The sequence below is a fragment of the Simochromis diagramma genome, unplaced genomic scaffold (genome assembly GCF_900408965.1).
Source record: "Simochromis diagramma unplaced genomic scaffold, fSimDia1.1 OVJJ01000802.1, whole genome shotgun sequence".
NCBI classification, from domain to species: domain Eukaryota; kingdom Metazoa; phylum Chordata; class Actinopteri; order Cichliformes; family Cichlidae; genus Simochromis; species Simochromis diagramma.
The window spans coordinates 10191549-10218271 of record NW_024387492.1 but is presented as its reverse complement, the minus strand read 5'-3'; the positions used below and the strand labels follow the sequence as shown (position 1 = coordinate 10218271).

At 37.7% G+C, this 26723-nt stretch overlaps 1 protein-coding gene across 2 annotated transcripts; it reads right to left on the bottom strand.

The window, feature by feature from the left end:
* Nucleotides 1-1664: 1664 nt before the first annotated feature.
* Nucleotides 1665-17149, bottom strand: acp1 (acid phosphatase 1). Of its 2 annotated transcripts, none has more exons than XM_040017940.1 (6): nt 17025-17149; nt 15359-15432; nt 14468-14581; nt 8462-8523; nt 7577-7682; nt 1665-1954 (listed from the first exon to the last, which is right to left on the bottom strand). In XM_040017940.1, exons 1-6 carry the CDS (start codon nt 17065-17067, stop codon nt 1877-1879), a joined length of 477 nt encoding a protein of 158 aa, XP_039873874.1. In that variant the 5' UTR covers nt 17068-17149; the 3' UTR covers nt 1665-1876. The 2 variants fall into 2 exon arrangements, with proteins under 2 accessions (XP_039873874.1, XP_039873873.1); XM_040017939.1 differs by lacking the exon at nt 14468-14581 and adding an exon at nt 14645-14758 and having other exon boundaries at nt 17025-17148.
* Between the last annotated feature and the right edge of the window lie 9574 nt (nt 17150-26723).

Genomic DNA, 26723 nt, shown 5'->3' with positions numbered 1-26723 from the left:
TCCTGCTGGCTTGCGTGCGCATTCCACTAGAGGTTTGGCAACCTCATGGGCTCGCTTTAGGGGAGTTTCTATTCAGGAGGTGTGTGCAGCTGCATGCTGGACCTCACCTCATACATTTGCCAGGTTTTACAGGTTAGATGTGACAGCACCTAACCTTGCGCATTCAGTCCTCAGTGCAGGTTCTTCCCAGGTGGAAGCTTCTCCCCTGTGAAGTGCTGTTGGGGACAGTTGTCTTCTTAACAGGCATGTCTGGCAATCTGGGAGTCAGTATTTCTCCCATAGTGAGACACGAAACGAATGCTATGAAAGAGAACTTAAGGTTATGTATATAACCCCGGTTCTCTGAGTAGCATGAGTGAGTGTCTCATCGGACCGCCCTCCTTGCTATGGAAGCGAGGAAGAGGTGGGATTGTTTTGAATGACATCTGACGCTATGTCAGCCTATTATATAGGGAGGCACTAGCCCCTCCTGACATGGGCGTCACTTAGCCAGCCCCATAGTGAGATGCTCACTCATGCTACTCAGAGAACCGGGGTTATATACATAACCTTAAGTTAGCTTTAGACAAACCAGCTCCTTCCCTATATTGACTCTCAACTGGGCTAGTGAACTAGTTTTTGAATGTTACTTTGCATCTGGCATTTAGACGAGAGCATGTCGGAAATCTCCCCATTTACGTCTAGGTAAGACAGCTATTAAATATGATTTCAAAACAATGTCAAACTACTCCTTAAGCTATGCCAGAAAATCAGTACAAGTTATTTAGTATGCAAATTAATTCCCTGGCTTACTTTCCCCAGCATACTTTATTTCAGTGCTAAATAAAACAGACTGGTCTTGCCTGTGTCCAGAAAAAGAAGAAAAAAAATCATTAAGTCAGGAAAAAAAAAAGTTGTGTTCTCATATTTAAAACTTAAAAGCTCCTAAGGTTTACAGATACACAGCTATATCTACGCTAAAACTAGAGTCATCACCAACTGGAAGCCCTCCAGCCACCAGTTGGTTCATCTTGTCTTTCTACTCCACCCTTGTGTAATGATTTGCAGCCGTTTTTCCTTGCATCTATCTCTATCTGTGGTGAAATTAGTCTACCATTGTGAAGTGCACTTAGTGGTCATTTGTGTGGGTGATTTAGAGACCAAATTTATTATAACACTGTCGCCACTTCTGACTTAAGTGATTGCTGTACTGAGAAGATTAAGTTTTGCGTCTATTAAAAAATTACATTTTTTTCACTGCTTTTTTTAAAACAAAACAAATACATGCCATGTTCTTTATACCAACCGAACATCTCCCAGTATATAAAAATAATATGTCAAGAGAATATCCTAGCCATCAAGCACTAATGGTAGCATTACCTTTGATCCCAGTGTCAGCATTTAACCCATACACCTCTATTACTACTATAGCAATAGCCCTAATCAATGCAAATAGCTGACCTGATTGACTACCTCCCTGGACTTTTTTTGGGGGGGAGGTAACAACGGTAAAAACAATAACAATAATAATATTTATAACAAGGTGCAATAATATTTAATGTGCAATATGTATGACTGTGCAATGACAACAAAGAGTTATCTTATATTATCTTATCAATTTTGTAGAATTTTCAGGAAATAAAAATTGACAATATGTGTAAAAAAATAAAAATAACAAAAGGAACTTTAAACTGTCACACTCACTTTATTGGTTTTATTAATCAATTGAATGTACAGTCTGTTAACTTGCCCACACAATACTGTTCTAAATGTACATTATGCGTACACCAAAACAGGTTTAGTGGTACTCACAACAGAGTTATACATATATTTGTGTAAGTATATTTAATTGAGAACCCATATTTATTCATACATCTAAGACATGTCAATGTAGATGTTAGGAGTTCTTCTCCAGGAAAGCTTTGCAGCATCGTACACACTGCTCATAGACCTTTTCAAAGTCTTCATCACTTCCCTAAAAGACAAAATTAGGGAGGGGGAGATTAAAATGATTTAGCCAACTATTCATAGCTCGCAATCACTGGAATTTGTTGTCTATTGCACACAGTGAAAATATACAGTTATATGAATGGAACAGAAGTACGGCCCGCCCTCTGATGCAGGCTGGATACACCCAAATAATAAAAAATGACAGTTTGTTACTCAACTGAGAAATGTTCTTATTCCGAGAACCAAATTGTCAAGACTGAAGCCAAAAGGGTTTTGAAATTCTATTCATAACTATTCAAAGTGGTATTTCTCGCTGAGATTTACGTTTTTAAAAAAAAGAATTTGTAAACACATAACTACATTGAATTTTGTGATTCCCTGCCTTTGTGATTCCCTAATAAATTATTTATTATTTTGTTAAAATAATTTATTATTTTTTATATATTTTATAAAAATAAAAATATAAAATATATTTTATATTTGTTTTTCCCCCATTATCTGATAGAATTTTCTGTGTTAGGGCAAACAAGTCCTTCTCCCACATTGCATCCCTAACTTATGGGGTTCCACAAGGTTTGATCCTGGGTCCACAATTATTTTCCTTCTACATTCCATTTAGCTGGCATCATTAAATCCTTTTCTGACATTTTGTATCACTCTATTCTGATGACATTCAGCTGTATCTGTGACCGTGGATGTGGACCTAAGCAGCTGCAGAGGCCACTGTTTTCCTGTCTAGGCTAAAATGTTTTCAGTGGCACCATTAAGTGCTTATAAAATAAGTAACTGTGAAATTCATAGGCTACTTGGTAATCTTCCTAACATTTCAGGTTATGCCTTGTCAAAAAAATATTTGAAATGATTTGTTATCACATCAATGACAATAAAAATGTTTAAGTACGTAGAGTACAATGATTGTTGTGATGCTGAATTGGGTTTTTAAGCATCGTGTAATTCTATTGTGTACTAACTACTAAATTGCTGGTATCATGACATCCCTATACCAATGATCCAGCACTGTATGAGTAGCAGCAGCAGCATTTCTTGTGTATTATGTGCAGAAAGATGAATGATGAACACCTTCACATTGTATAAAATAAAAGAATCAGAAAGTTTGACATTGAGTTAATTTAACCCATTATAAGTAATCCAAATTGTATTTAAAAAGTTGTTTTTCCAAAGCCTTAATGTTAAAATGGCATACAAACAGAAGAGAGTAGCAGCAACCTGGTGGCCAGAGATTAAAGTAATTAAATACATTTCAGCAACTCAACAGGTGAAATGACCAAAACAGAGTGAGTTAAAAATTATAAGCAACAGAGGAGGCTAACAATATACGTGAAGGATATCCTTGACTGACGTAAAGGGTTACTAACACAACTGGAGCCTGTATAATGTCCACTAGTAACCAGGTGTCAGTTCCAAAGTGATAGCAAGGAAGTCAATTATTTTACACATTTTGAGGGTTTAATCTGTAGACGAGTCACCTCTGCCAGCCAGCTAGCTATCTAGAAGAAAATCTGTTTTTTGTGAATTGAGCAGGCAATTGTTTATAACCTATATGCTACATCCAAATATTACTCCTCACCCTAAAACGCAGTGATGTGCAGTAACAGCGACTTTCTTTCTGAACTGATGTCCAGTAAAATTCAGGCTGGTATCGATGATATGATCCAATACCAATATTTTGTATAAAACCTGAATGTGTTTATAAACTTAAAATTTAAAAAAGTTAAATTATACTTTCATAATGAATTGAAGAAATCTGACTATTTGTTCTTATTGTTTAATTACGAATTAACAAACAAGAAATAAAAAAAAATGAAAAGTCGATACCTACATTTTAAAATATTCCATTAACAATCGCTCAATGCAACTGATTGAAAATAATAATAGAGCTAAGAAACATTTAATAGAGAAACATTGTTATCTGTATTTTAAATTTTTAAAGTTTACAATGGCCGTTTAACACGTCTCTTTCCTCCTCTTCAGTTCACATCATCATGAACTCATGTTTGTAGTCTTGTCACAAAACTGCATCTTGGTTTAAATTCAACTGTTATTCTCAACTGATTGAGTGAGTAACTACACACCTGTGACACATGCCACATACTCCAAATTACTAAAATATAAATAATTTAATAATTCCATTTGTAAAGGTACGTCTGACACGCACACTCTCCTATTATGTGCAACATCTGCAAAAGGGCAATTACGGACAATCCAGAATTCATGTGTAAAAACAACATAATTTTTTATTTATCCTGACACACGGACAGCGATTGTCCTCCCCTTTTTTGCTCACTTGGCTGTCATGCTATGTGGTTGCTGGCGAGGTACCAATCCAAGTACTTACATGCCTCCAAAACCACATTGACTATAATGAGATTTGGTAAAATTACACAAAGAAATACAGCGTCCAAAGCCAAAATCACACAATCCAATACACTCAATACAATCACATAAACTGTGGTCACTCTTTCTTCTTCCAGCTGCATCACTAATAATTCATGACTGTTTTATTTAAAGTCCAAGTTCTTACGGGAAAATCAAAGACATAGGAACTATACAATATAATTCATCTAAAATCGCTCTAGCCACACACATTTTTCATAAAGACCACATATGAAAATTATTACTTATTATAAGATCCCTTGCCATTTATTTAAATAAACCAACCATAAAAATATACTGAAGTTTAAATGGCCACAGGAGGTTAAGATTTTTTTTTTTTTTTTTTTTTTTTTTTTTTTTTTTAAATGTCTATTGTCAACACTCAAACTTTCAAAGCCTTCCAAAGGTCTCTGCCTGCACTTTTCCAATTCTTGCCTTTTTCACTCATAATACTCAAGACAATAAAAACCAGCCAAGAATCCATGTCCAAATCATCTGGCAGGACTCAAAACATCTAGGGAACAAAAAGAACTACCGAGCCACGGACTGTGAAAAGCTTACCAATATGAAACCAGAAAACATCTGTTATGGTTCCGTAAAACTAATATATTATGGTGAGTGTTGGTCTGGAAAGGCTGAATACCACTTTTTTGTGAGAAACACAGCTATTTTACTAGCAACCGTTCATTTTGTTTTGGCGCTCTTTACTGCATCAATTGTGTCTGGATTTCTCCCTGCAGACAACTTAACTCTTCCACTTGCACCTGAAGACTGATCCGGTCCATCCAAAACCATAAATATACTTCAAATGACTGCTCTGTGTGACATTTCCTGTCCTTTATCTTGTCCATAGAATTTTTCCCATGTAATCCTTTGAAGAGAAACACAAATGTTACAGAATGGGCTGAATGTAGCTTTTTTGTATCTACTACAATTACTGAAAGAGTTTGACGTTTTACTTTGAAATACTTTTTTGGGCTTTTAATCAGGATTCTTATCATGAAAAAAAAGTTCTTCCCACTTTATTGTCTCTTGTATATATTAGATTTCATTTTTTTGTATGTTTGGCTTAAAGTTCCCCCTTTTCACATTTAGTGCACAACAGAGTTCATTTAGACACCTTATCACTAGTAGAAATACTAGATCGGGCTTTTGCCTGGGTAGAGAGTCTAAAGGGCAGGTCAGATGATGCCCACTCACACATTAGACTAGGGATATAACAATTCATTGAGTCACTCAAATAACTCAATTATAGGAAAAAAAAACCTCAATACAAATTGTTTTAATTCAATGCTTCATTTAATCCACAGCTCGGTAGCGCTCAGTTGTCACCATGTAAACGTGATAATTTTACCAGCATTTGAGACTAAAAATAGATGTGCAATAGTAATGTATCTAGGGCCACGCATGTGAATAAAAAAGTATTACAACATTAAGCCCATGCAGCCCCCAGTTTTTAAATAAAAACTGATAACTGATAGCACAAACACAGCAGACAAGATGACGTCATAGTTTAATGTGGAGCCGGAGTTTGTCTGCACACACGGAGAAGAGCAAAAAGGCTGAGCCATTACTGAAATGGTGAGCTCAGGTTAAGTGAAAGAAAATGTTTTTTCAAAACAGCAGTCCATGTAACTGTAATCGCCATAAAAACCTATATTAGGAAAAATATGGAAGGACCTTTTAATCAAATCATCTGTTCAACAGAAGAAAAGCTAACTTGATATATACAGTTAGGTCCATAAATATTTGGACAGAGACAACTTTTTTTCTAATTTTGGTTCTGTACATTACCAGAATAAATTTTAATTGAATCACCTGACTTGGCTATTCAAGAATATTCGACTTCTTTGCTTTAATAAACTCCTGGGTCCTGCTTTGGCTGTATGTTTTGGGTCTTTGCCCATCTTTATTATGAAATGCCGCCAAATCAGTTTGACTGCCTTTAGCTGGATTTGAGCAGGTAGTATATCTCTGAACACCTCAGAATTGATTTGGCTGCATCTGTCCCATTTCACATCATAAATAAACACTAGTGTCCCAGTGCCACTGGCAGCTATGCATGCCCAAGCCATCACCCTGCCTCTGCTGTGTTTTACACATGATGCGGTATGCTTTGGATCATGACCTGTTTCACGCCTTCTCTCCATACTTTTTTCTTGCCGTCATTCTGGTAGAGTTTGATCTTGGTTTCATCTGTCCAAAGAATGTTTCTGACAGAACTGTGCTGGCTTTTTTTTTTTTTTTTTTTTTAAAGTTTCGTGCAGTCTTCTCTTTATGGTAGAGTTGGATATTGATACAGCTACCTCCTGGAGAGTGACGTTCACTTGGTTGGCTGTTGCGAAGGGGTTTCTCTCCACCATGGAAATGATTCTGTGATCATCCACCACTGTTGTCTTCTGTGGACGTCCAGGTCATTTTGCGTTGCTGAGTTCAACAGTGCTTTCTTTCTTTCTTTCTTTCTTTCTCAGAATGTACCAAACCGCAGATTTTGCCAGTCCTAAAACTGCTGCAATTTCTTGGATGTTTTTTTTTGTCTGTTTTTGCAGCTTAAGGATGGGGGATTTCACCTGCATGGAGAGCTGCTTTGACCCCATGTTGTCTGTTCACAGGAAAATCTCCCAAATGCAAGTACCACACCTCAAATAATTTCCAGGCCTTTTATCTGCTTAATTGATAATGATATAACGAAGTAACTGCCCACACCACCCCATGAACTAGCCTTTGAGTCAGTTGTCCAATTACTTTTGGTCCCTTTAAAAAAAAAAAGGAGCATGTGTTAAGGAGCTAAAAATCCTAAAACCATTATCCAATTTGAATGTGGATAGAGATAGTCAGGAATATGCACTTTTCCCTATCAAGCTGAGGTTGCCGTCACTGAGTAACTAACAGGTCTTTACGCCTGCATGAATTGGGCTTTAGCAATCAATTTCACAGCAAGTGCCAGCTGCCACTCACCAACCTTTCAGAGAATGCACATTTTCCCTTGGAACCATTGGTTGCCAGAGAGGTCTCTAGGCCTTTGTGGTTGAGACCTTAGCATGGCACTTAATTTAACATGCCAAATGGTATAGATATTTAAAATGAGTTCTTGTGTCTCCCTTAAATGTAAGTAAAGGCCTCTAAATGTTGCATCTTGTAGTTTTACTGGCTTTGGCTTCTTTGCTGGACCATCTCGCTACAACATTAAATTAAACATATCCTCTAAATTTGAGCAATAAAGTTGAACATAGGGATGTGTTTGAATACTTACATAATAAGGGTCTTGGATGATCAGCTGCTTCTGGGGGTCATAAGAACCAAGAAGCTCAATTTTTGCTGTGTAGTCTTTCACGGACTTTGACTTCCGTTTCAAGTCACTGCAAAGGTGAGAGAAAACAAGTAACTCCAAAAGAACAGAGCACGAAACAAGGGAGGTTTGAGCACCTCTGGATTAAAGAGGTCACATGCTTCTAAATATACGAGATAATGTTGTATAGTGTTTATTGTCTGCCTCTTATTCTAGCATTCCTCTAATAATAATTACATTCATGTCATTAACTTTAAATCAGTGATAAATAATAAAACAGTGTAGTCTGGAAACATGCAGAGTACATAAATGAAAAGTAACACCTTAACATGTTTAAGTCAATCCCAGACAAAAGCAGCACAACAGTAGGTCAAAGAATTAATGAATTCTCAGTCTGGCCAGCTTAAAATTTGTAGGAAACAAAGTGTGCAGGGGGAAAAGAAAAGACTGCCCAAAGAGCAAAGACGAGGCATCCAAAGAACTCAGTAAGCTGCTTACAGATCAGATCTGCCGTGGGCATGTGATCTCAAAATGATCCTTAAACGTTCAAAGTAGCAAAAAATATCCCTCCCCCTGACCTCTGCAAAGAGCTTAAGAAAGGATATTGGTCATTAAAGGGAGGCATTCTCCTACAAGGCATTTATAGCTCAATGTCCCCACCATTTTTATGTATGCATGTGAAAGAACAGCACAGATAAACGTCATGACAGCAGGACACACTAGTTTGGACCGTTACAAGTCAAATGTTTAACACATGACACCAGCGCTTTCAGCGTCTAAGTATCCAACCGTGATCGACACTCTTAGAAAAAAAATAAACACTGCTGCTGTGGGCTGAAATAACTCTACCTCAGATTGCTCTCGTCCATGCACAGAATGTGCTCAAAGCTCATGAAATCTTCCTTGGTCACCTGCAAGAAGAACAAAACAAATATTACTTTTGGCTCTGTGTGGAAATACAGTATGACCAGCAGAGACTCCCTCAGGTCCTTCAAAGAGGGTTGAATGGGTTGTGCAGCTAAAAGAAAATAAAAAAGCAGCTTTTTCACTGACACATTAAACCTCTAAAGACAAGAAAAATAAGACAACTCAGATCTTATTAAATCATTCATTTATCATCTTTTTAGTAATAGCTTTTGGATGTAGTTATATTATGTCAATATTTTTAATTACGTTTCATTGTTCGTAATGGAGGCCAGCATCCATGTGCTGGATTCCAGCTGCTGTTACATGCACAAAGAATTTTTAAAACATAAATAAACTAATGTTGCATTTTCAACAAGTCACACAAGCCTTATTTTCCCATCTGTTCCTCCTCCCTCCTTCTCCTGCTCAATGGCTAACTCATTTTAACGTGAAAAAACAAGGTCGCGTTTATAACAACTTGAATTCTTGATTCTTGACCTAGAGGAAAACCAAGTTAGGGAAAGGAGCACGTCTGTATGCCAGTGGAGGGGTTTATACAGTTTTCACTGCATTCTGTGATGATTTAATGGCACAAGCAGCAATAAAAAAAAAAGAAAAAAAAAAGAAAAACAGGCAACACCCCGAATACTTTTAAAGTATTTTGACAGTGGATTTATAGGAATGCCAAAGAGAAACAAATGAGACCACAGAGACATGAATAAAACTCCCGCATAGCTCCAGATGTTGACATATGGACACAATAACAGTGACAGCTTGTAACAGCAGACGGGTAAAAAGATGTTCATTACAAATGTTTTCGATTATATTCACGCAGCGAAACGCTCCAGCCACTGCAGTAGGATCACTGTATTTCACCCATTCTCACACTTTCACATCCTCTCTCTCACACACAATGATAATCTGTGTTGATCATAATCTCAGTGCCTGCTTCTTTCACAGTGTAAATGAAGCAGTGGTAATCCTCTATCAAAAAGTCTTGTGCAAGACCTCATCACAAAGTTGACAGAGAGCTTAGTTTGGTATCTGAAATCTTTGGCTAAGAATGAGCAAGGAGGTTTTTATGGAAAGCAAAGAAAGAGTCGGGAGACACTCATAGAAAAGTTCACATTAAGATAAAATGTGCAAAATAAAACCAAAGGAAAGCCAGGAAGGAATGTGATTGGAAATCTAAAAAGTTAATGGGTCTTTTTAACAAAAAAGAAGAATTTGACATGTCACCGTGCATGTTGGTTTACCGTCATACTTTAACAAAAGAGGTACTTGTTGATATGTGATTCAGGAAAGCTGTAAATTTATTTTGCCCTATATCTTCATTCAACAAGGTTCTTGTATGTGAGGGAACAAAAACCTTGCACGCCTGGCCAGTCAGCCACTGAAATTTGCCTCCTTGGTGACACTTCAGACATTTGCGTCTTTAGCCTGTGGTGATAACAAACATGTCCTCTTGTTGTAGTTAAATTTCAACATATGCTGAACTTGTTAGGTTTATAAAAGGAGCAAAAAACAGACACTCTGTAATGTAGTTGTTAGTAGATTTAAGTGTTTAGTAACGCTCTCGTGGTTATATGGAGTACAGTCTGAAGACACTTAATATGTTTATACACTTTATATAAGGTTATGGGTGATGGGGAAATAACATTTCATTTATTAATATTTATCCAATTTCATAAAGGCTTTTTCGCAAGTGGTTGCCACTGCAAAGAGCTCTGTATATCCAGTATGGCACAGATTTTTATGCCCGTATACCTGTCCTTTCCGATGCAACCCTCCCAGGGATTTGTGTGTTCTTGCCTCAAACTAAGGATCTTTTACAGGTTAGGTAAATGTGATAACTACTACACTGTAAAGCCACCACTGATCCTATTTGTGGAATGAATTAACTGAGAATAAATGGGGAAAAACAAGCAAGTAAAGATGAAAGTAGTTAAGAGGCATAAAAGGAAAAAACAATCAACATGCATAGAATAAAACTTTAAAATGATACATATAAATGAATAATGAAAACGACACATAATAAAGCCCTAAAAATCATATGGATCTGTGTGATATATAGTATACATAACTCAATTTCTTATAAAGAAATAGTAGCGGGGTGATTTTAAGTTCTGTTTTACTACTCTGTGGGGAAACAGTCTTAGAAAACACAAAAAAACAAAACACTAAAACACTGCTGTAAGCAGGCACTAGGGCTGTGCGATAGGACCAAAATCTCATATCCCGATATAAGAATTCTATCGTCCCGATAACGATATAAATCACAAAAATGTAACATTTTCTGTAAATTCTGTGAATCTCGGGCAGCTCGACTTGCGGGAAGTGTTTCCAGCTGCTGCGTCATGTAGCTGGAGTTGAGTGTTTTAACCGATGCATGAAACTATACATTTTTAGACATAAGTTGTAACGGCCGCCGTTTTCTTTGTGAGTATTTATTACACGGCGTGCTGCGGGGAAAAGCCTGTTCTAACGTTTGAGCCTAAGGTCTAATTTTAGCACCTGGCGGCTCTTTTTTACTTCTCATCCGTAAACAATCTGCTCTTTCACGTGATTCAGTTTATTTTGAAAAGTCTCAACAGGATCTTGAGCTTTATTGTGAAAGGATTATGTGGAACATAAACAAGCGGACACGCGATGGTTTTACCGTTGTTGTTGCTAACCACAACGCATAAAAACAGGCGCTTGTCCGTCTGTAGTGTTGTTATATTAAATATAAGAGAAAGAGAGAACTTTAAGAAATGAATATAGCCACTACAGTGACCATCAGAACGATGAAAAAAATATTGCTGTAAACAGTTTATTTTGCGACACCACGAAACAAACAATAGCGTAAAATGAAACGATAAACGTTTTTATAACGTCATCCGATATATATCGTTATATCGAACAGCCCAAGCAGGCACATCTACATTTGTAGTTAATTATCTGTTTGCACACCAGCTTTCACTTGTGTTGTCGATTATAGTTCTAGCCAGTAATAAAATATAATATCTACATAATATCTACTTACAGTTATCATTAATGTGTGTTGAAGAAGCATTCCTTAGGAGTTATCCAAAAAATAACCATTAACAGATAAGCTAAGATCTTTTCTTCATTAATTATGTTTGCACTTTTGAGTAATGGTGGGAAAAGGACGAGAATTCAGCTTGTAAAACTTATCTGTAGAGCATCAATGCTGAACTGGTGACAGGTGAAATTAATGTGATTACTGCAGGATGATGGTATTTTGGCTAAAAGTGTTCATTCCTCAAGTGTTGGTTTTACGATAATCAAATTGCAACTCTCTTAAATCTGATGTCTGGTTGTCAAATTTTTGATTACCCTCAGTTACTTGTTATGGATCACTTTGAAAAATATGTGTCTATAAAATAAACACACTTTTGTTTATTTGGGGATACACAGGTCTTTAAACGAGCTCCCAACTGGCCAGTTTGCTTGGACACTGGCCACGCCAGGCCTTCAGCAAAGTGGGAGGGTGGGTTATTAAAAAAGAAAACGTGGCAGAAAAGAGTGCTAAAGAAAAAGAGGAAAAAACAAAGACTTGTCAAAGCTTATTGTGTGGATTTGGTTGGGTTTAAGCCAAGGGTTGAGCCTTCCCATCCCTGCTTTGAGGAGATTAGATGAGGGTCTGACAGAACTGGTTTGCAGTAAGCCAAAACAAGGAGATGGGAAATCTCAAGTCTAGGGTGAAACACCGGAGATCTCTCAGTGTTTAAGGGCACTGGGGAGTAGGAGTTACTGTAAGGAGAAGCCAGCGCAGCATAAAGCCTGAAGCCATACATGGACAAACATCTTGGTGTAATTTCAGGCCTCTTTAAGGATTAGAAACATCTGTGCAGTGATGCTTGCTACACTGGCTTCATCAATATTTCACAAACGTCACAGGTGCCATCAACTTGAACATTAGTCTAGACCAGGGACTGGCTATCAGCTTCTTTATTACACTCAAAAATACTACCCCAACTCCTAAAAATGTTATACAGTTTGTGATATGTAAATAAAAACAGAATATTTTCTGAAATCCTTAAGCTGAGAAAATGAGCCATTTTAAGCCATTTTGCATTGATGGTGCAACACATCTCAACACTCTCGACAAGTTCGTGTTTACCACCGTGAAACAGCTCCTCTTCCTTTAACAACAGTCAATAAAAACTGCAAAATGAGGAGACCGGCTGCTGATCTTTGGGTAAATTATTTTCTTTCCTTCTTGTCTGGTATAAGATTCTAGTTGCTCCACAGTCCTGGGTGTTCTTTGTCATATTTTTGGTTTCATGATGAGCCAAATGTTTTCAGTCTGTGAAAGGTCTGGACTGTGGCAGGACAGTTGGGCTCTTCTTCTATGAAGCCATGCTCTTGCAATAGCTGCAGTATGCAGTTCAGAATGGTCTTGTTGAAATATGCAAGGCATTCCTAGAAAAAGACATCATCTGAATGGGAGTATATGTTATTCTAAAACCTGTAAAATAGCTTTCAGCATTGCTAGTGCCTTTCCAGATGTGCAAAATGTCAATTCCAAAGGCATTAATACACTGCTATACCATCAGAGCTGTAGGCTTTTCAACAGAATGCGTATAACCAGCTGGATCGTCCCTCTCCTCTTTACTCTGAGGGACGCAGCATTTTTAAGAAGAATTTTACATTTTAATTTCTCTGACCACAGAGCAGTTTTCCGCTTTGCTTTGGCCCAGAGAAGACTGTAGTGTTCTGGATTGTGTTCACGATTGGCTACTTCTTTGCATGACTCAGCTTTAACCTGCATTTGTAGTGACGAACTATGTTTACTGATCTATGCCTATTTTTCATGCAGTGCAACCCGAGGGGCCAAAGATCACAGGCATCAAATACTGATTTTTAACTTTGTCCCTTGCGCACAGAGTTTTTTCCGGATTCCCTGAATCTATTATGATATCTTGTACTGCAGATAATGAGATATTAAAAGACTTTAATGTTGAGGAACATTATTCTCGGCCCTGGCCCAACATTTTTTTGAGACATGGTGCTGCCATTAATTTCTTAATGAACTTATATTTACATTAAAATGGTTAATTTTCCCAAGTTTTTATGTTCTATTATGAATTACATTTTGGCTTAGCAAATATGGCAATTAGTGTATTGGGTTTATACAAACAAACTTTTTTTCTTTTTTTAAAAGGATTAGATAGCCAGTGCCTCAAAATGTTTTTTTAAAAATGTAGGCCCTTTTCCAAACAGGTTTAAAATTTACTTCAGACAGTTCTGTGGAAGATCCTGTTCTAGCGCATCTCGTTAACTCATGAGCAGGTTAGCTGACAGTCTCCTTTTCAAAAGAAAACCAGTTAAGCAGCTATCCCCAAGCAGTACAAACACGTGTTTCACTTCCTTCATGCTGCTGTTTGGGCACAATGTCTTGCAGTCTCTGTAATTAGCAACAGTCACCCTTCTCTACTAATTGAAAGATCCAAAGAGAAGAACAAACAGCACAAACCAAAACTTCTAGCAGGTGGAAAGTTGGTTCTTGTGATTAGAAAGCTGACTACACAGACCTGGAGAATAGGTTTCTAGGATGACAAACTCCCTGGTAGGCAGCTAACTGACATCAAAAACAACCACAATAGCTATTTAACAGTTCTTCTGTAGACAGAAGAAAGCATGATGGAGCAGACTAACAGATCAAGACCTTCAGAATAAAATCCAAGTGAAACATAGAGTGTAGCCTAGTAACACTCAGCTGGTCTGTGAGCAACATCCATGCTACCACAAGAGGCCAAGATGCCTGAAAATCATCCTGTAATTAAGAGAGAAGACTGCTACCTACCCTTCTTACTCACTGTTTTAAGTATGTGACAATTTATTTTTACAAATGTGATTGAGCAGCATTACATTCTCACATACACACGCACGCACACACACTTTCCACTGCAGTGACAGCAGCTGTGGGACGTCTGGCTGTACCTGTCGCGCCCTGTGGTCCGTGTCAATGCCATGCTTCCTGAGGCAGGCTAGACCGCGGGCATCCGGTAAGCTGCCTAGATTCCAGTCTGATGTGGCACCACTGTCTATGATCCACTGCAACAGAGAACAAAAAGGGGGCGCTAGCTACGTCTTGAGAGAGGTGGTGGGTGATCATACCTGCCTGGCCACATGCCTCATGGGCACGCCATGCCTCTTCATGCAGGCTTGACCACGGTGGTCTGGAGGGTTTCCTATCTCATAGGTGGAGGTGGCAGCACTGTCTATCCTCCACTAGGCAGAACAAAGCACGGGAATCAGAAACTCAACAAAACCGAATTACAGTCTCATAAAGAAAGAAGTTTCTGTACAGAATAAAGGGCAACTCCACATTTAAACTGAAGGTAAATGTTCCTAATCATCTTTAGAGACTGTAAGCAGGTCGCTATTATCCAAATTGAATTTAGTGAGGAATTTTGAACTTTCATTTTTTCCATTTTAAATCAATGTACTGCAGTTAGCAATTAATTAGCAAAAGTTAATTTCATATAGAATTTCTCTCCAGAGACCAGGACTTTAAAACTGCCAAGTTAATACTGCCAAATTAAAAATATATATTATCAACCAACCAGTATGAAGAAATAATTTTCCTCACTAATGCCAGAGGAAATATTTTTGAGACTAGTTCTTGATATGTTATTCATATTGTAGTGTTATACGTAATATGTAAAGGGCTCTTCAAACATGCAACACTGAACAGAACATTTAAGGTGAGTGGCTGACACTTCTGTTGTCATTTCCATAGTTGTATCAAATGGCAGAGTTAAAAACAGAAAAAATGTGTACAACAGATCTGTAGTACGAAATGAAAACATATGTCAACAATGACTTTACCTGATCAACGATGCCACCATCAGTTGCCATCTTCCTGAAGACTGCTTCAGCAATGGGGGATCGGCAGATATTCCCTGTTCAACACCACAAACAACATCACCATATTAAAGGGATAAGGATATATTTATAAAATATAAATTATTTACTTAATGCCTTTACAGAAAACTGCAATATCCCAGTGGTAATACACATAACTTCAGTATATCATAAAGATATATGTATGATATTTTAAAATACAAACTTTTCTGTATAAATGGATTTCGACTGCTAAAACAAAAAAGAAATGTATTGTGAAACTGACTAAAGCTCTATACTTTACTTTCGGACTGTGTCAACAACTAAAATGACTTAAAATCTTGAGTCGAGGCCAGATATTGATCAAGCTTTTTTCTTTCTTATTCTGTGCACTGTGATTGCTTCCTGGGACAGCATCTGAGGCATAACAGACGAAAAGGGGCAAAACCTTTACAATATTTTAACACCTGAAAAAATATTTCTAAAACTTAAGCTCATATTTTAACATTTAGACCCATGCAGAAGTCCAGCATATTACTGGCAACGTCCAAAGACAATGGATTTACTGGGCATATATAAAACTCCTATTTGAAATACAGTCGCAACTTTGTGAACAGTGACTTTTCTTTTCTTTTTTTTTTTTTAAATGTCCTAAACAAAATCTAGAATCTCATAAAAGATCTAATTGAAGAGCAGACTTTTGGCTTAAATTTAATGCAATTAACATAAAACAAATTAATTAAAAATATTTTCAGGGGCTTAATTAGTCAAATTGAATAAACCATAAATAAAATGTTCACAGCTTTTGTCTAACCCGCCTAATTATCTGTGTTGTTTTACAAAAGGCCAGTACTACTTGAACCTTTCCTCCAATTAGGATGTCAACAGCACCAGAGGTAAAAGTATGCAAAAAAACAAAAAAAAAAACCCTAAACGGGATGCTTTAGTAAATGGCTAAAATAACAACTAATCTGTTAATGTCCAAAATATATAACATAAAATCTATGTGTGTCTTAACATGTAATGTTTAAGTTACTGTTTTGGCAGTTGCATCAAGCAGTTTCTAAAATGTTTGATCACGTTTAGTATTTTTTCAGGAAACAGTCCATTGGTAAAGTAAAATCCTCTGTAGAAGCTTTAATGAAATGTGAAACTAATTATAATGAAAAATCTACCACTCAAATTAATAACAGAGCCAACCTACACTCTGCTACATCTTGAAAACTATTTCAGAATTGGACGCATGTGCTTCAAATTATCTGCAGTGACGTTTCCGTGCTGAGGTGAGTTCCTGACAGCTTTCACTTTGGATTCTTTGAGCTTAGACACGTATCTCTCCAGTTAAACACGGACACCTTGCTTGACGTTTACACATAAGGCTACAGCTGATTAGATACCAAACATACACACATGGAAGTTAACAGTTTAAGAGCCTTAAGTGGAAAGTGTGTTTGACAGCTCGCAGCTTCGCGTTCATTGTAAGGCAGCTAGTACATAGTTAGCACTCTGAGGTACATCTAACGAAGCTCAGTTCATTTCATTTATTAAAATGCGATGAGTTGACCAGCTGACAGAATGACATGTTTGCTTTTAAGCAGTAACACGTGTAAGTTTTAACTGAGGTTTTGTGGGTTTAAAAGACGTCTCTTACCCAAACAAACGAACAAAACCGACTTTGTACCCGTCGCCGCCATGTTGAAAGGTCCTGTACGACGCCGGCTAACGTGGCGGCCAAGTACTGCCTGAACAAAAGTATAGCACGCTGAAGGGTTCAAGTATGAACCACATGCGCCTTAAATTTAAAGAGTATTACTCACATTTACATTGGAAATTATAAGTGATACCAGATATCTGTGAATATATATTTTGTTTGTTTGTGTTTTGTTTTGTTTTTAGTTGACATACAACCCAATGTAGTCCTACTGTCAGTCCTAAGCCCATATAATTGGGGACAGTAGTATCAGGAAGTCCATCTGGTGTAAATCTGCCAATTTGACGTGATGATATGTTGAGGGATGGAAATTGAACATCTGCTGAAATATTCACAGAACAAAATATTGCACAAAAAAATTTTAAACATAATCAATAGCAAATAGCAGCAACAGCTGCTATTTGTCAGTGTGATTGTCTGCTCACACTCTTAATTTGCATTTATGGTACTGACAGCCCACGGGTAGAAGCTGTTCTATAAATGTACTAACGAAGAAGAATGAAGAGAGTATGACTGAAAGATAGGAGTGAGTTGAGAAGCTGATGAATCAGAATCAGAGAAACTTTATTAATCCCAGACGGAAACTGAGTTGTCATAGCAGCAAATATACAACAAGCACGCATATAAGATTTGTGTAGAAACAGAGTTATAATAGATAAATATTAAAATAAATAGATAAATATATGGATATAGGTATACATATAAATATAAAAGGACGAGTATGTGTGGAAATATTTTGCAGTGTACAAAAGTGACAAGGTGCGTTGAGGTGTGATTAATTCTGTTCCACATGTGTGGACCTGACCCAAGTGGATGAATTAAAGAGTCTGATAGCAGCAGGAAGGAACGACCACCTGTAACGTTCTCTCAGACAGCGAGGGCGAAGGAACCTGTTGCTGAAACTGCTCTTCAGATTGTCCAGTGTGTTATGGAGGGGGTGGGAGTCATTGTCCATGATTCCCAGCAGTCTGCCAGTATTCTGTCACTGATGACCAACTCCAGGGTGGCGAGCTTCATGTCAACAACAGACTCTGCCTTCCTGATGAGTTTGTTCAGTCTGTTTGCGTCCTTTGCTTTGATGCCTGCACCCCAGCACGCCACAGCAAAGAAGATGGTGCTCGCAACAACAGTCTGATAAAACATGTAGAGCAGCCTGCTGCATAATTTGAAGGATCTGAACCTTCATAGAAAGTAAAGCCGGCTCGAACCCTTTTTGTAGGCAGCATCCGTGTTGGCAGACCACACCAGCTTATGATCCAGTTGAACTCCCAGATACTTGTAGGATGTGACTATTTTAACATCAGTCCCACGAATGCAGACAAGGGGAGGGTCGGGATCTGTTTCTGCCAAAGTCCACCACCAGCTCCTTTGTTTTGGCCACATTCAGCTGCAAGTGGTTCTCCTCACACAACCTCATGAACCAATCAATCATTCCTCTGTACTCCTCTTTCCTTCCCATCTCCACGCTTCCAATAATGGCCGTGTCATCAGAGAATTTCTGGAGGAGGCACGTTTCTGTGATGTACTTGAAGTAGGCTGTATAGATGGTGAAGAGGAAAGGGGACAGAACAGTTCACTGGGGTGCTCCTATGTTGCTCTTCAGACTCTGACACACAGCTCTGCAGTCTCACAAACTGCGATCTGCCTGTCAGGTAGTCAAATGGAGAAAATGAGAGACAGGAGCACTGATGGAGTAACTGATGGACCTGCTCTACCACCTGCTCTACAGCCACATGACTCGTTGAAGCTAGTTCAAGAAGAGAATCAGCAATATGATTTCATGCTGAGAAAGAACACTACAGATGCAGTGTTAGCAAAGATTAACACTGTGGTACTGCATGAGGAAGTTAGGCGTGGCAGAGAAGTATGTGAGGGTGGTAAAGGACATGTATGAGCACAGTGAGACAATGGCGAGGTGTGCAGTAGGAGTGATGGATGGGTTCAGGGAGGTGGAAGTTGGGATTATATCGGTATACACTGGCTTTGAGCCCATTCTTTTTTGCAGTGGTGATGGACAGGCTGACAGATAAGGTCAGATAGGAGTCTCCATGGACTATGATGTTTACGAGCATTTGGAAGAGAGCCTGGAGAAGTGGAGATGTGCTCTTTAGAGAAGTGGAAAGAAACTTAGAAGTAAACAGCATATGTATGTGGATGACAGTGAGACAAGTGGAAAGTTCAAACAGCAAGAAGCAGAGGTCAGATGTCTAGTTCTGCTGGTTCATTATGAGTCAGTAAAAGACTAGATGTTACAATCCCAGACAATGCATTTCTTTTAATGGAGAAAATCTTGAGGGATGGTTGTTATGAGGAAAAGCAGTCCAGAAACTTTACCACATCGTTGTGTGGCACAACTTTAGTTCTTTTACCCAAGCTAACCTGCCATTTTCCCTGGTTAGGTTTAGGGATTAGAGATCTGATCTAAATTGTTAAAATTTGGGACACATCGTCAGTAGTGGACCCTGGATTTATCGGGTGTTTCGGCCATTATCACTAGACACCCTCATCCAAGGAGGCCCTGCCAGGGTTGATCAGGCACTGGAGTGTGTCAATAGTTTATGTTAAAATAAACAATTAAAGGTGGAGTGGAGAATTCAGAGTTCAGCAAAAGACAAACCTTAAAATTAAAAACTAGACATTGCAGGAAAAATGGAAGCAAGAAATGTAATGATAAATTTGAAGCAAAGACTTGCAAAAGACTATTTAATTCTGGTCCCAAGTCGTCAGCTTCAGACTGACTAAAAGGGAATCATTAGAAGAGCAGGAACCAAAGTGAAAAAGCCTGTAACATGGCAAGAATCTAAATGTTATGTACTGAGATCTGAAAATTTGCTGTGCCATGCTTTTTAATCTCTCTTTCTGCTTCTTACCCTCACCTTAGCCAGTGATGACGACTATTGCTAATTGAAGGGGACACACTAGTTCTGAGAAGAAGCTCAAAATGACATGGGTAAATAGACTGTTGAATGACAGATCAAAATATTACCTCGAAAAACATTTTAAAGAGCAACCTGCCAGGAAATTGTCAAAAAAAAAAATGTTAGTTTTAGTTGGTTTTCTTAAATATGTTGCTATTTAAGATAATCTTCAGTGTTTCATTAAGTGAAGCAAGTTTAGGCCTGTGATTCACCTTTGAGGAATGTCTTTTTTTAATGATGTCTTTAAGTGGAAAACCTAGCAATTAGATGCAGGTGGTATTATCTATATCCACCACTGGCCCCAAGCCTAATCCCCCCTTCAATGCCAACTCGAATATGATAATGAAGGATCAAAACTGTGTAAGTTCAAGCAGGTAAACAAATGTATCTGGATAACAAATTTTTGTATGCTTGAATTATTTATAGGTCAGTGTTAAGTGACTTAAACAAACAGACAAAAGACATTCCTCTGAAAATGATCAGGTACAATGACTGGACTGAAAATTATTGAAAAAATCAGCCAGTATCCAAAGAAAATATTTGAAAGTCCTCCAGAAAGACTGGAGAACTATTGCTCAAAACCACTTTAAAAGCTAAAGGAAAGCATGGCTCATTGGAAGAGCTCAATGAAGGAAGGAGGGGTGGCTCATCACAAGCCCAGTGTGACCCAGGTGCTGCTTCCTCTGTATGCAATTCTGATGTTCATGATGAAACTTTGTGATACTCTTACTCCTATTGTTCCTTTCATGGTGTCTGATATAAATCTTTATGTAACTGCATATGTAGCCCCTTCAACATTATTTTTTAGAAGCACACACACACTGAAGTATTAACAACTGTGACCAAAAGAAATAAAATCTGTAATTATCACACCATCAAGTCTCCCATTAAACTTTGATGAGCAGTGGCTACATTTCATTATTAATTCCACACAAAAAAACATGCTCACACTACATCATCAAAGTGTAAAAACTTAGTGTTTTCCCTTATTTCAGCATTTTCCAATTATCATTAATCACCTTTAGGCCCATGAAGTATGTTTCAAGAAAGAATAACAGTCATGTTTTCTATGTACTAGTTTCAAATAATTATAGCATTTAAGTGATTCTCGAATCATTGCATTTTTATGATATTTACATTTTAAAACAGTTCCTTCCTTGTGGAAATAGATGTTGTTTGCTCATTTCCTCTGGTTCGCCGCTGTATTAAATATGCTTGTCAAATGACATCACTAAATTTAAAACACTGTACTTGAGAAATATTATTCCTAAAACCATGTTAAAGGCTGTAATACAAAACAGTCGTTTTTTTTGGCACAAATGTTGAAACACAATAAATTACACATTACATTTTAATTTATACATTAAATTAAAAAAATGGAACAGCAAGCACTCTGCAAGTTCAGACAGTATTTATTATAAATATTTCAAAAGAAATGAACATTAGTACAAAACAAGGCTGTTTGGGGAACAATGGTTTCAATGCATTTTACTGGCTGGCTTAACTGTTCTGGGAGCATGAACTAATTCCTGGAAAAAATGCTCCTAATTGACTGAAAAACAGCAGCTTTTCATTATTGGTCATAGCATGCGCTCATTACCATGATCACCTTCTTAAAGACTTTAATCAAGATGGCAATTTTTTTTTTTGTGGGTTAAACTGTGATTTGGCGTAGAAAATATTGCAATGGTGCTTTCAATTAAAAGAGATTCCACACATGAATACTGAAACTTAAACTGGCGAATGATTTATGGTGGAAGGAAAGATGTGGCCAGGTTGTAGTCACAGGCTGATTTATTTAATATAGAAAAACGACTTTTGTCATTGTGAAGCTCACAGAGCAGTTCAAGCGCAGCTGTGACATATTGGGCTCATGAAGAAAAAAGAAGTTGGCGAGCAAAACAGCTGATGGCCTTAGTTGTTACTAATTTGAATGCACACTTAATTATTATTTTTGCTCACATTAGCCAGCAGAATATTTTCTTAATACTACTAGCTCACTTTGAAATTAACATCTGGATTTACTGAACATGATACTAAAGTGGGTTTATGGTTGGTAATAGTGTTTTAAAACTTACACTCAAATCCTTGTTTAACTATTGAACTCTTAACCCACCGGAAACTCTTGAGATTTTAAACCAGAAATAAAACAGGTTCACAGCCTGGTAAAAAGTATTAGTTTCTATAGCTAATTTCTGTCATTGTGACAACAGGTAAACAGGTTATTATTATAATAATTATTATTATCACATGATAATTTTTAGTTGAAAGTTTAAAGCTGATTAGTGTGTAATCACTTCTTCCAATAAATTGATGAATTCTGATAAACTTAGAAATAATCCATTTAACATACAAAAGAGCAGGTTTGTGGAAGCTGTCATGTTTTGCCCCACAATCTTGAATACAGTGGATAAGATCTACATCACTACAACACTGCCTAATTACATTTTATGTATGTGGCTATAGACTGGCCACATACATGCTTCAAAGAATGTTTCAGTAAAGCTGCCTTACAGCAGCTAATGGCAGCTAACAGGGGCTAACAACATCTAAAACAGTGGCTAACAGCAGCTAAGAGGAACAAAAACAGTGCTCACTAACAGCAAAATTCAGCAAATCCTCAACAGCTCACCTCACTGTCACCAAACAGAAGTGAGCTTTTCTGACCTATTGACTCGCATTAGACTCCTTTCACAAAGTTTTACAGACTCCTCCAGAGTAAATTGATATGGACACATGCTAATTGCTCAGATAAACATTGGACTAACAACCTACACTCACCACAAATGAACAACAGTAAGGTTTCCTTGCCCTATGGTGGCCATCATAGCTTAGATTATACACTTGAAATGGGAGCGGTAAGAGAAAAGTGTTCAGTTGATTGTAATGTATTGACATCTATAGAGATTTATGAGATTTTATACACTGCACACTGTAATGTTAATGTTGTGCTAGACCAAAGTGAGCAAATTTGAGTCCCTGAACTAGACCTCACAGACACCTTTGAGGTGTTGGTGCTTTTTCAGCATTTTAAAGCAGCGATCTGACAAATAGTAAGTTCGGCTCTGTGGTTGATATGTAAAAAGACTGCGCTTTAATTTTGGTGAGTATTTTATTTCTACATTAGTTAACAGTAATTATCAGGTCTGTGTCTGAGTGATTTACCCAATCAGTTTAGGGATACGCCTTGCTAATAATAATGGCTGATGAAAATTTAGTACACCATCCTCTCATCCAAATTTGATGACTTGTTCTTCTCACAAAATGGTCACAGCCATAATTAAGGTTACCTTTAGAGGTCAAATGCACTCTTAGTTAAGAATACACCTGCAAATTTAAAAACAAAACAAAACAACAACTGCAAAATCACACAAAATATGACAGAAGCTGAATAAAACACAAACAAATTAGAAAAAAAATCTCAAAAACCATAGCAGTAGTGTTTTCGGGCAGATGCTAACATGACGAAGCAGCTGCAGATCCTACAGAAACCAAAACTTGTGAAGATTTGCGCGGAGACCGAGTTTTAATCGCATGACTTGCATGTAATGCTGTTAATATAATATTAATGTTTGCTATTAACTGTTTACTGTTATCTTGTCACTTTTGCAACTGTTTCGTCACCTTATTGTCTCCCCAAAACACTTTTTGAGTGCTTTTGCAGTGTTTATCCTATTTGCTGGTGGTTTTTTTTGTTTTTGTTTTTTTGTTTTTGTTTTTTTCCATGTTGCAGTATTTGTTCTGTCAGGGCCAGCGTACATGCTGCTAAAACTGAGGCTTTGAAATGGTCCTGTGGAACATCACATTGTGCATCTTCTACATACAGTCTATGTGATGCATAGGGTAGGGAGGGGGGGGAAAGGAAAAAAAGATTTGTAAGAAAACATGAAAATGTTTTCTTACAAATACTGCTACAAAGAATATACAAATACAAATACTCTTAAATACTGATTTGATTTACAATTTTTATGAAATACATTTAAATAAACGAGTATCTAAAATTAAGTTCAAAAAACACTAGTGTGATAACAACAGATTGAGATCTTGAATAAAGATAATTTGAAAAATAGTTAAGAAAAAGTACGATGTTTTAAGGATTTATACTGCTGAGCTGAAAGTTATAGTTATTCAGATTATTTGAGTTACATATTAATAAAAACATTTCTTTTATGGAGTTCTAAAGAAGCACTTCAGTAAGATAAATCCAAGTTTGTTGTGTAGAGAGATTTATGGTGGACTCATGAGGAGATATCTCCAGAGAAGGTGAGTAGTTCAACATGCCATGAAGAATCCGATAATGAGCATATGTATGAGTTCAAGCATGTTTGAAAAGCATGTGTCTAAAGGTGATGGAGACGATAAGGTATTCACTTAATGTAATTTATGGTGGTCAAAGTGAACTGTGGTCTATTCATGCACATGATAAAGCCTCAAAAACTTAATGTCATCCTTCTTTTTTGGTTTCTAAAATTAAAATAATATAATAGTCCATCCTTCTTATCCTGCTGATCATGCAAAGTCACTTCATCAGTGTATGAGATAATTAATCTATAATTAATCTTCAGTTTCCCACTTTTTATAGTTTTAGCAATTCAGGTCAAAGGTCAGGTCAGATAAAAGGTCAGTTTTAGCCCGTTCTTGTGGATTACTGGCTTCTGCATAACTGCTGTATGTCTCAAGAGAAAGCCACTGTTGTTCAGAATCTCTAATAAACTGTAAACATTGAGCCTTTACTCACCTTATATCCTTAAATTCCTGTAATCCTTCTATCTGCATATCTAAAAACTAGCAACAACCTCACCAGAACTTCAGATTGGCCTTAAACCTGGCCCTTATTGTGTTGATCCCCATCCATGATGATTTACAGCATCAATAAGCTAAAGCAGAAGAAGCCATTTGGGAGTTCTCACCTGGCAGAAAGAAGAGGAAACACTACTCCCATAACAGAAGTAACACCCACCTCAGGGGCCAGCTTTCATGGACCTAGATACCCCCATCTTGTTAGCCTTGTCCAACATCCAGTCTGTCATGTCAATTGCAGACTCCAAAGCCTAAAGTCCGGTTTATTCACCAACCGGTCTTCCTCTCACTCTTCCTCCTCGTTAGCGAGGCCTGGCCCCTTCTTCGATGTTGTCGATAGCAACAGAGCCCTGCTGAGATGACTGAAAAGTGTAGTCCCAGCCTCCACTTTATTTCCTCCCACTGCTGTAGTGTTTTTATTTTTTTTTTTTTTCTCCAATCCATGAAACCAAATCCTAGCAGGGACTCTCCTTTCCTTTAATGGATTATTAGCTTCTAAGTAGTATACAGACGAGGCCTCCAGGGGTTTTACGTGGGTTTTTTCAATAATCAGTGCTCTGCTGACCTACAGTCATCCTTGCAAATTCATGCTTTCTCCAATGCTGGCTCATATGTACATGTTATGATATAACCTCTTGAGTTATGTTTATAAACTCTCTCATTGTGTTACCTCAAAGCCACAAATTTGTGAACCTTCAGTTGGTCTTACTACACGTCATACAAGTCTGTTTTCCTTTCCCACGATTGCTGCATGTGCGCTCTCTACCTTGGGTTTTCTACATGTGCACACCAGCAGGCATGGAGGTTTGCCCAGACAGCGCAGACCGCGCCTCTATCATCTGAGGCGTTTAAAGAGGTTTAAGATCTCCAAGAACATCCAGAGGAGATTCTACACCGGGGTCATTGAGAGCATCCTGTGTAATAACATCACGGTGTGGTACGGGAACTGCACAGTACAGCAACAGAAAGCCCTGCAGAGGGTCGTGCGCACAGCTGAACGCACTATGGGAACATCTTTACCAACACTGCAGGACATCTACGCTGAAAGGTGCAGATCCCGGGCCATCAGGATCACTAACGACTCCAGCCATCCCGCTTACAAACTGTTCAGGCCACTGAGGTCAGGGAAACGCCTCTGTAGCCTGAAAACAAGAACTGAAAGGTTCAGGAGGAGTTTTTACCCACAAACAGTGAGACTCCTCAATCAAAACACAAATCGGACAACATGATGGACAATTCCATACACAGTATATAATTTTCCTTTGAGTTTTATCCTTATTTTTATTTGTATTTTATCATATACATCTGTATTTATGTAAATACATACACTATAGCTCTTAACTATTACAGCGTAATATTTTGCACGATATTATACATTTTTATACTTTTATGTAGATATTTTTTTAGTAAGATGCACAGTCGGGGGGGGGGGGGGGGAGTACTTTTTAGCCGGAAAAAACATTTCACTGTGTGTTGTACTAGTTATAACTACATGTGACAAATAAATAAAGAATTGAATTGAATTGAATTGAATTGAGAGTAGTTGGTTTGGGGGGATTTATGGCTATACTACCTGCTTCAGGCTTTCACTGTATTCACACTGAAGGGGGAAAAGTTGCACTCTGCTTGGCCTAAAACGGAGTTATACTGCCTTATATAAAATGCTGCAGATAGAAAGGATTTCCTTTGACAGTCAGACAGTCGTGACTGATTCAAAGTGCTAGTCTAGGCAGGCCATAAAGTAAAACTCAGCCCACATTCCCAGTGCATCAGCTGATTTTCTTTCCGGCCCACATCAGCTGATGGCTCAGCTGATGCCCTTCTAAGCATGCAGTTGGCAAATCTAATATATCCTATTAAAGCTGCTTTAGCCTGCCAATCCAAGCTGCAAGCTGCTTCCTCTACAAACTGCTTTGCAACC

Bases quoted from the DNA above. Each gene is read 5' to 3' on its own strand.
- acp1 (XM_040017940.1), bottom strand. From the start codon at position 17,067: ATGGCGGCGACGGGTACAAAGTCGGTTTTGTTCGTTTGTTTGG. The intron at 15,433-17,024 runs GTAAGAGACGTC...GGTGTTGAACAG, and splicing joins GGTTTTGTTCGTTTGTTTGG to GGAATATCTGCCGATCCCCC. The intron at 7,683-8,461 runs GTAGAGTTATTT...TCACCTTTGCAG, and splicing joins ATGGACGAGAGCAATCTGAG to TGACTTGAAACGGAAGTCAA.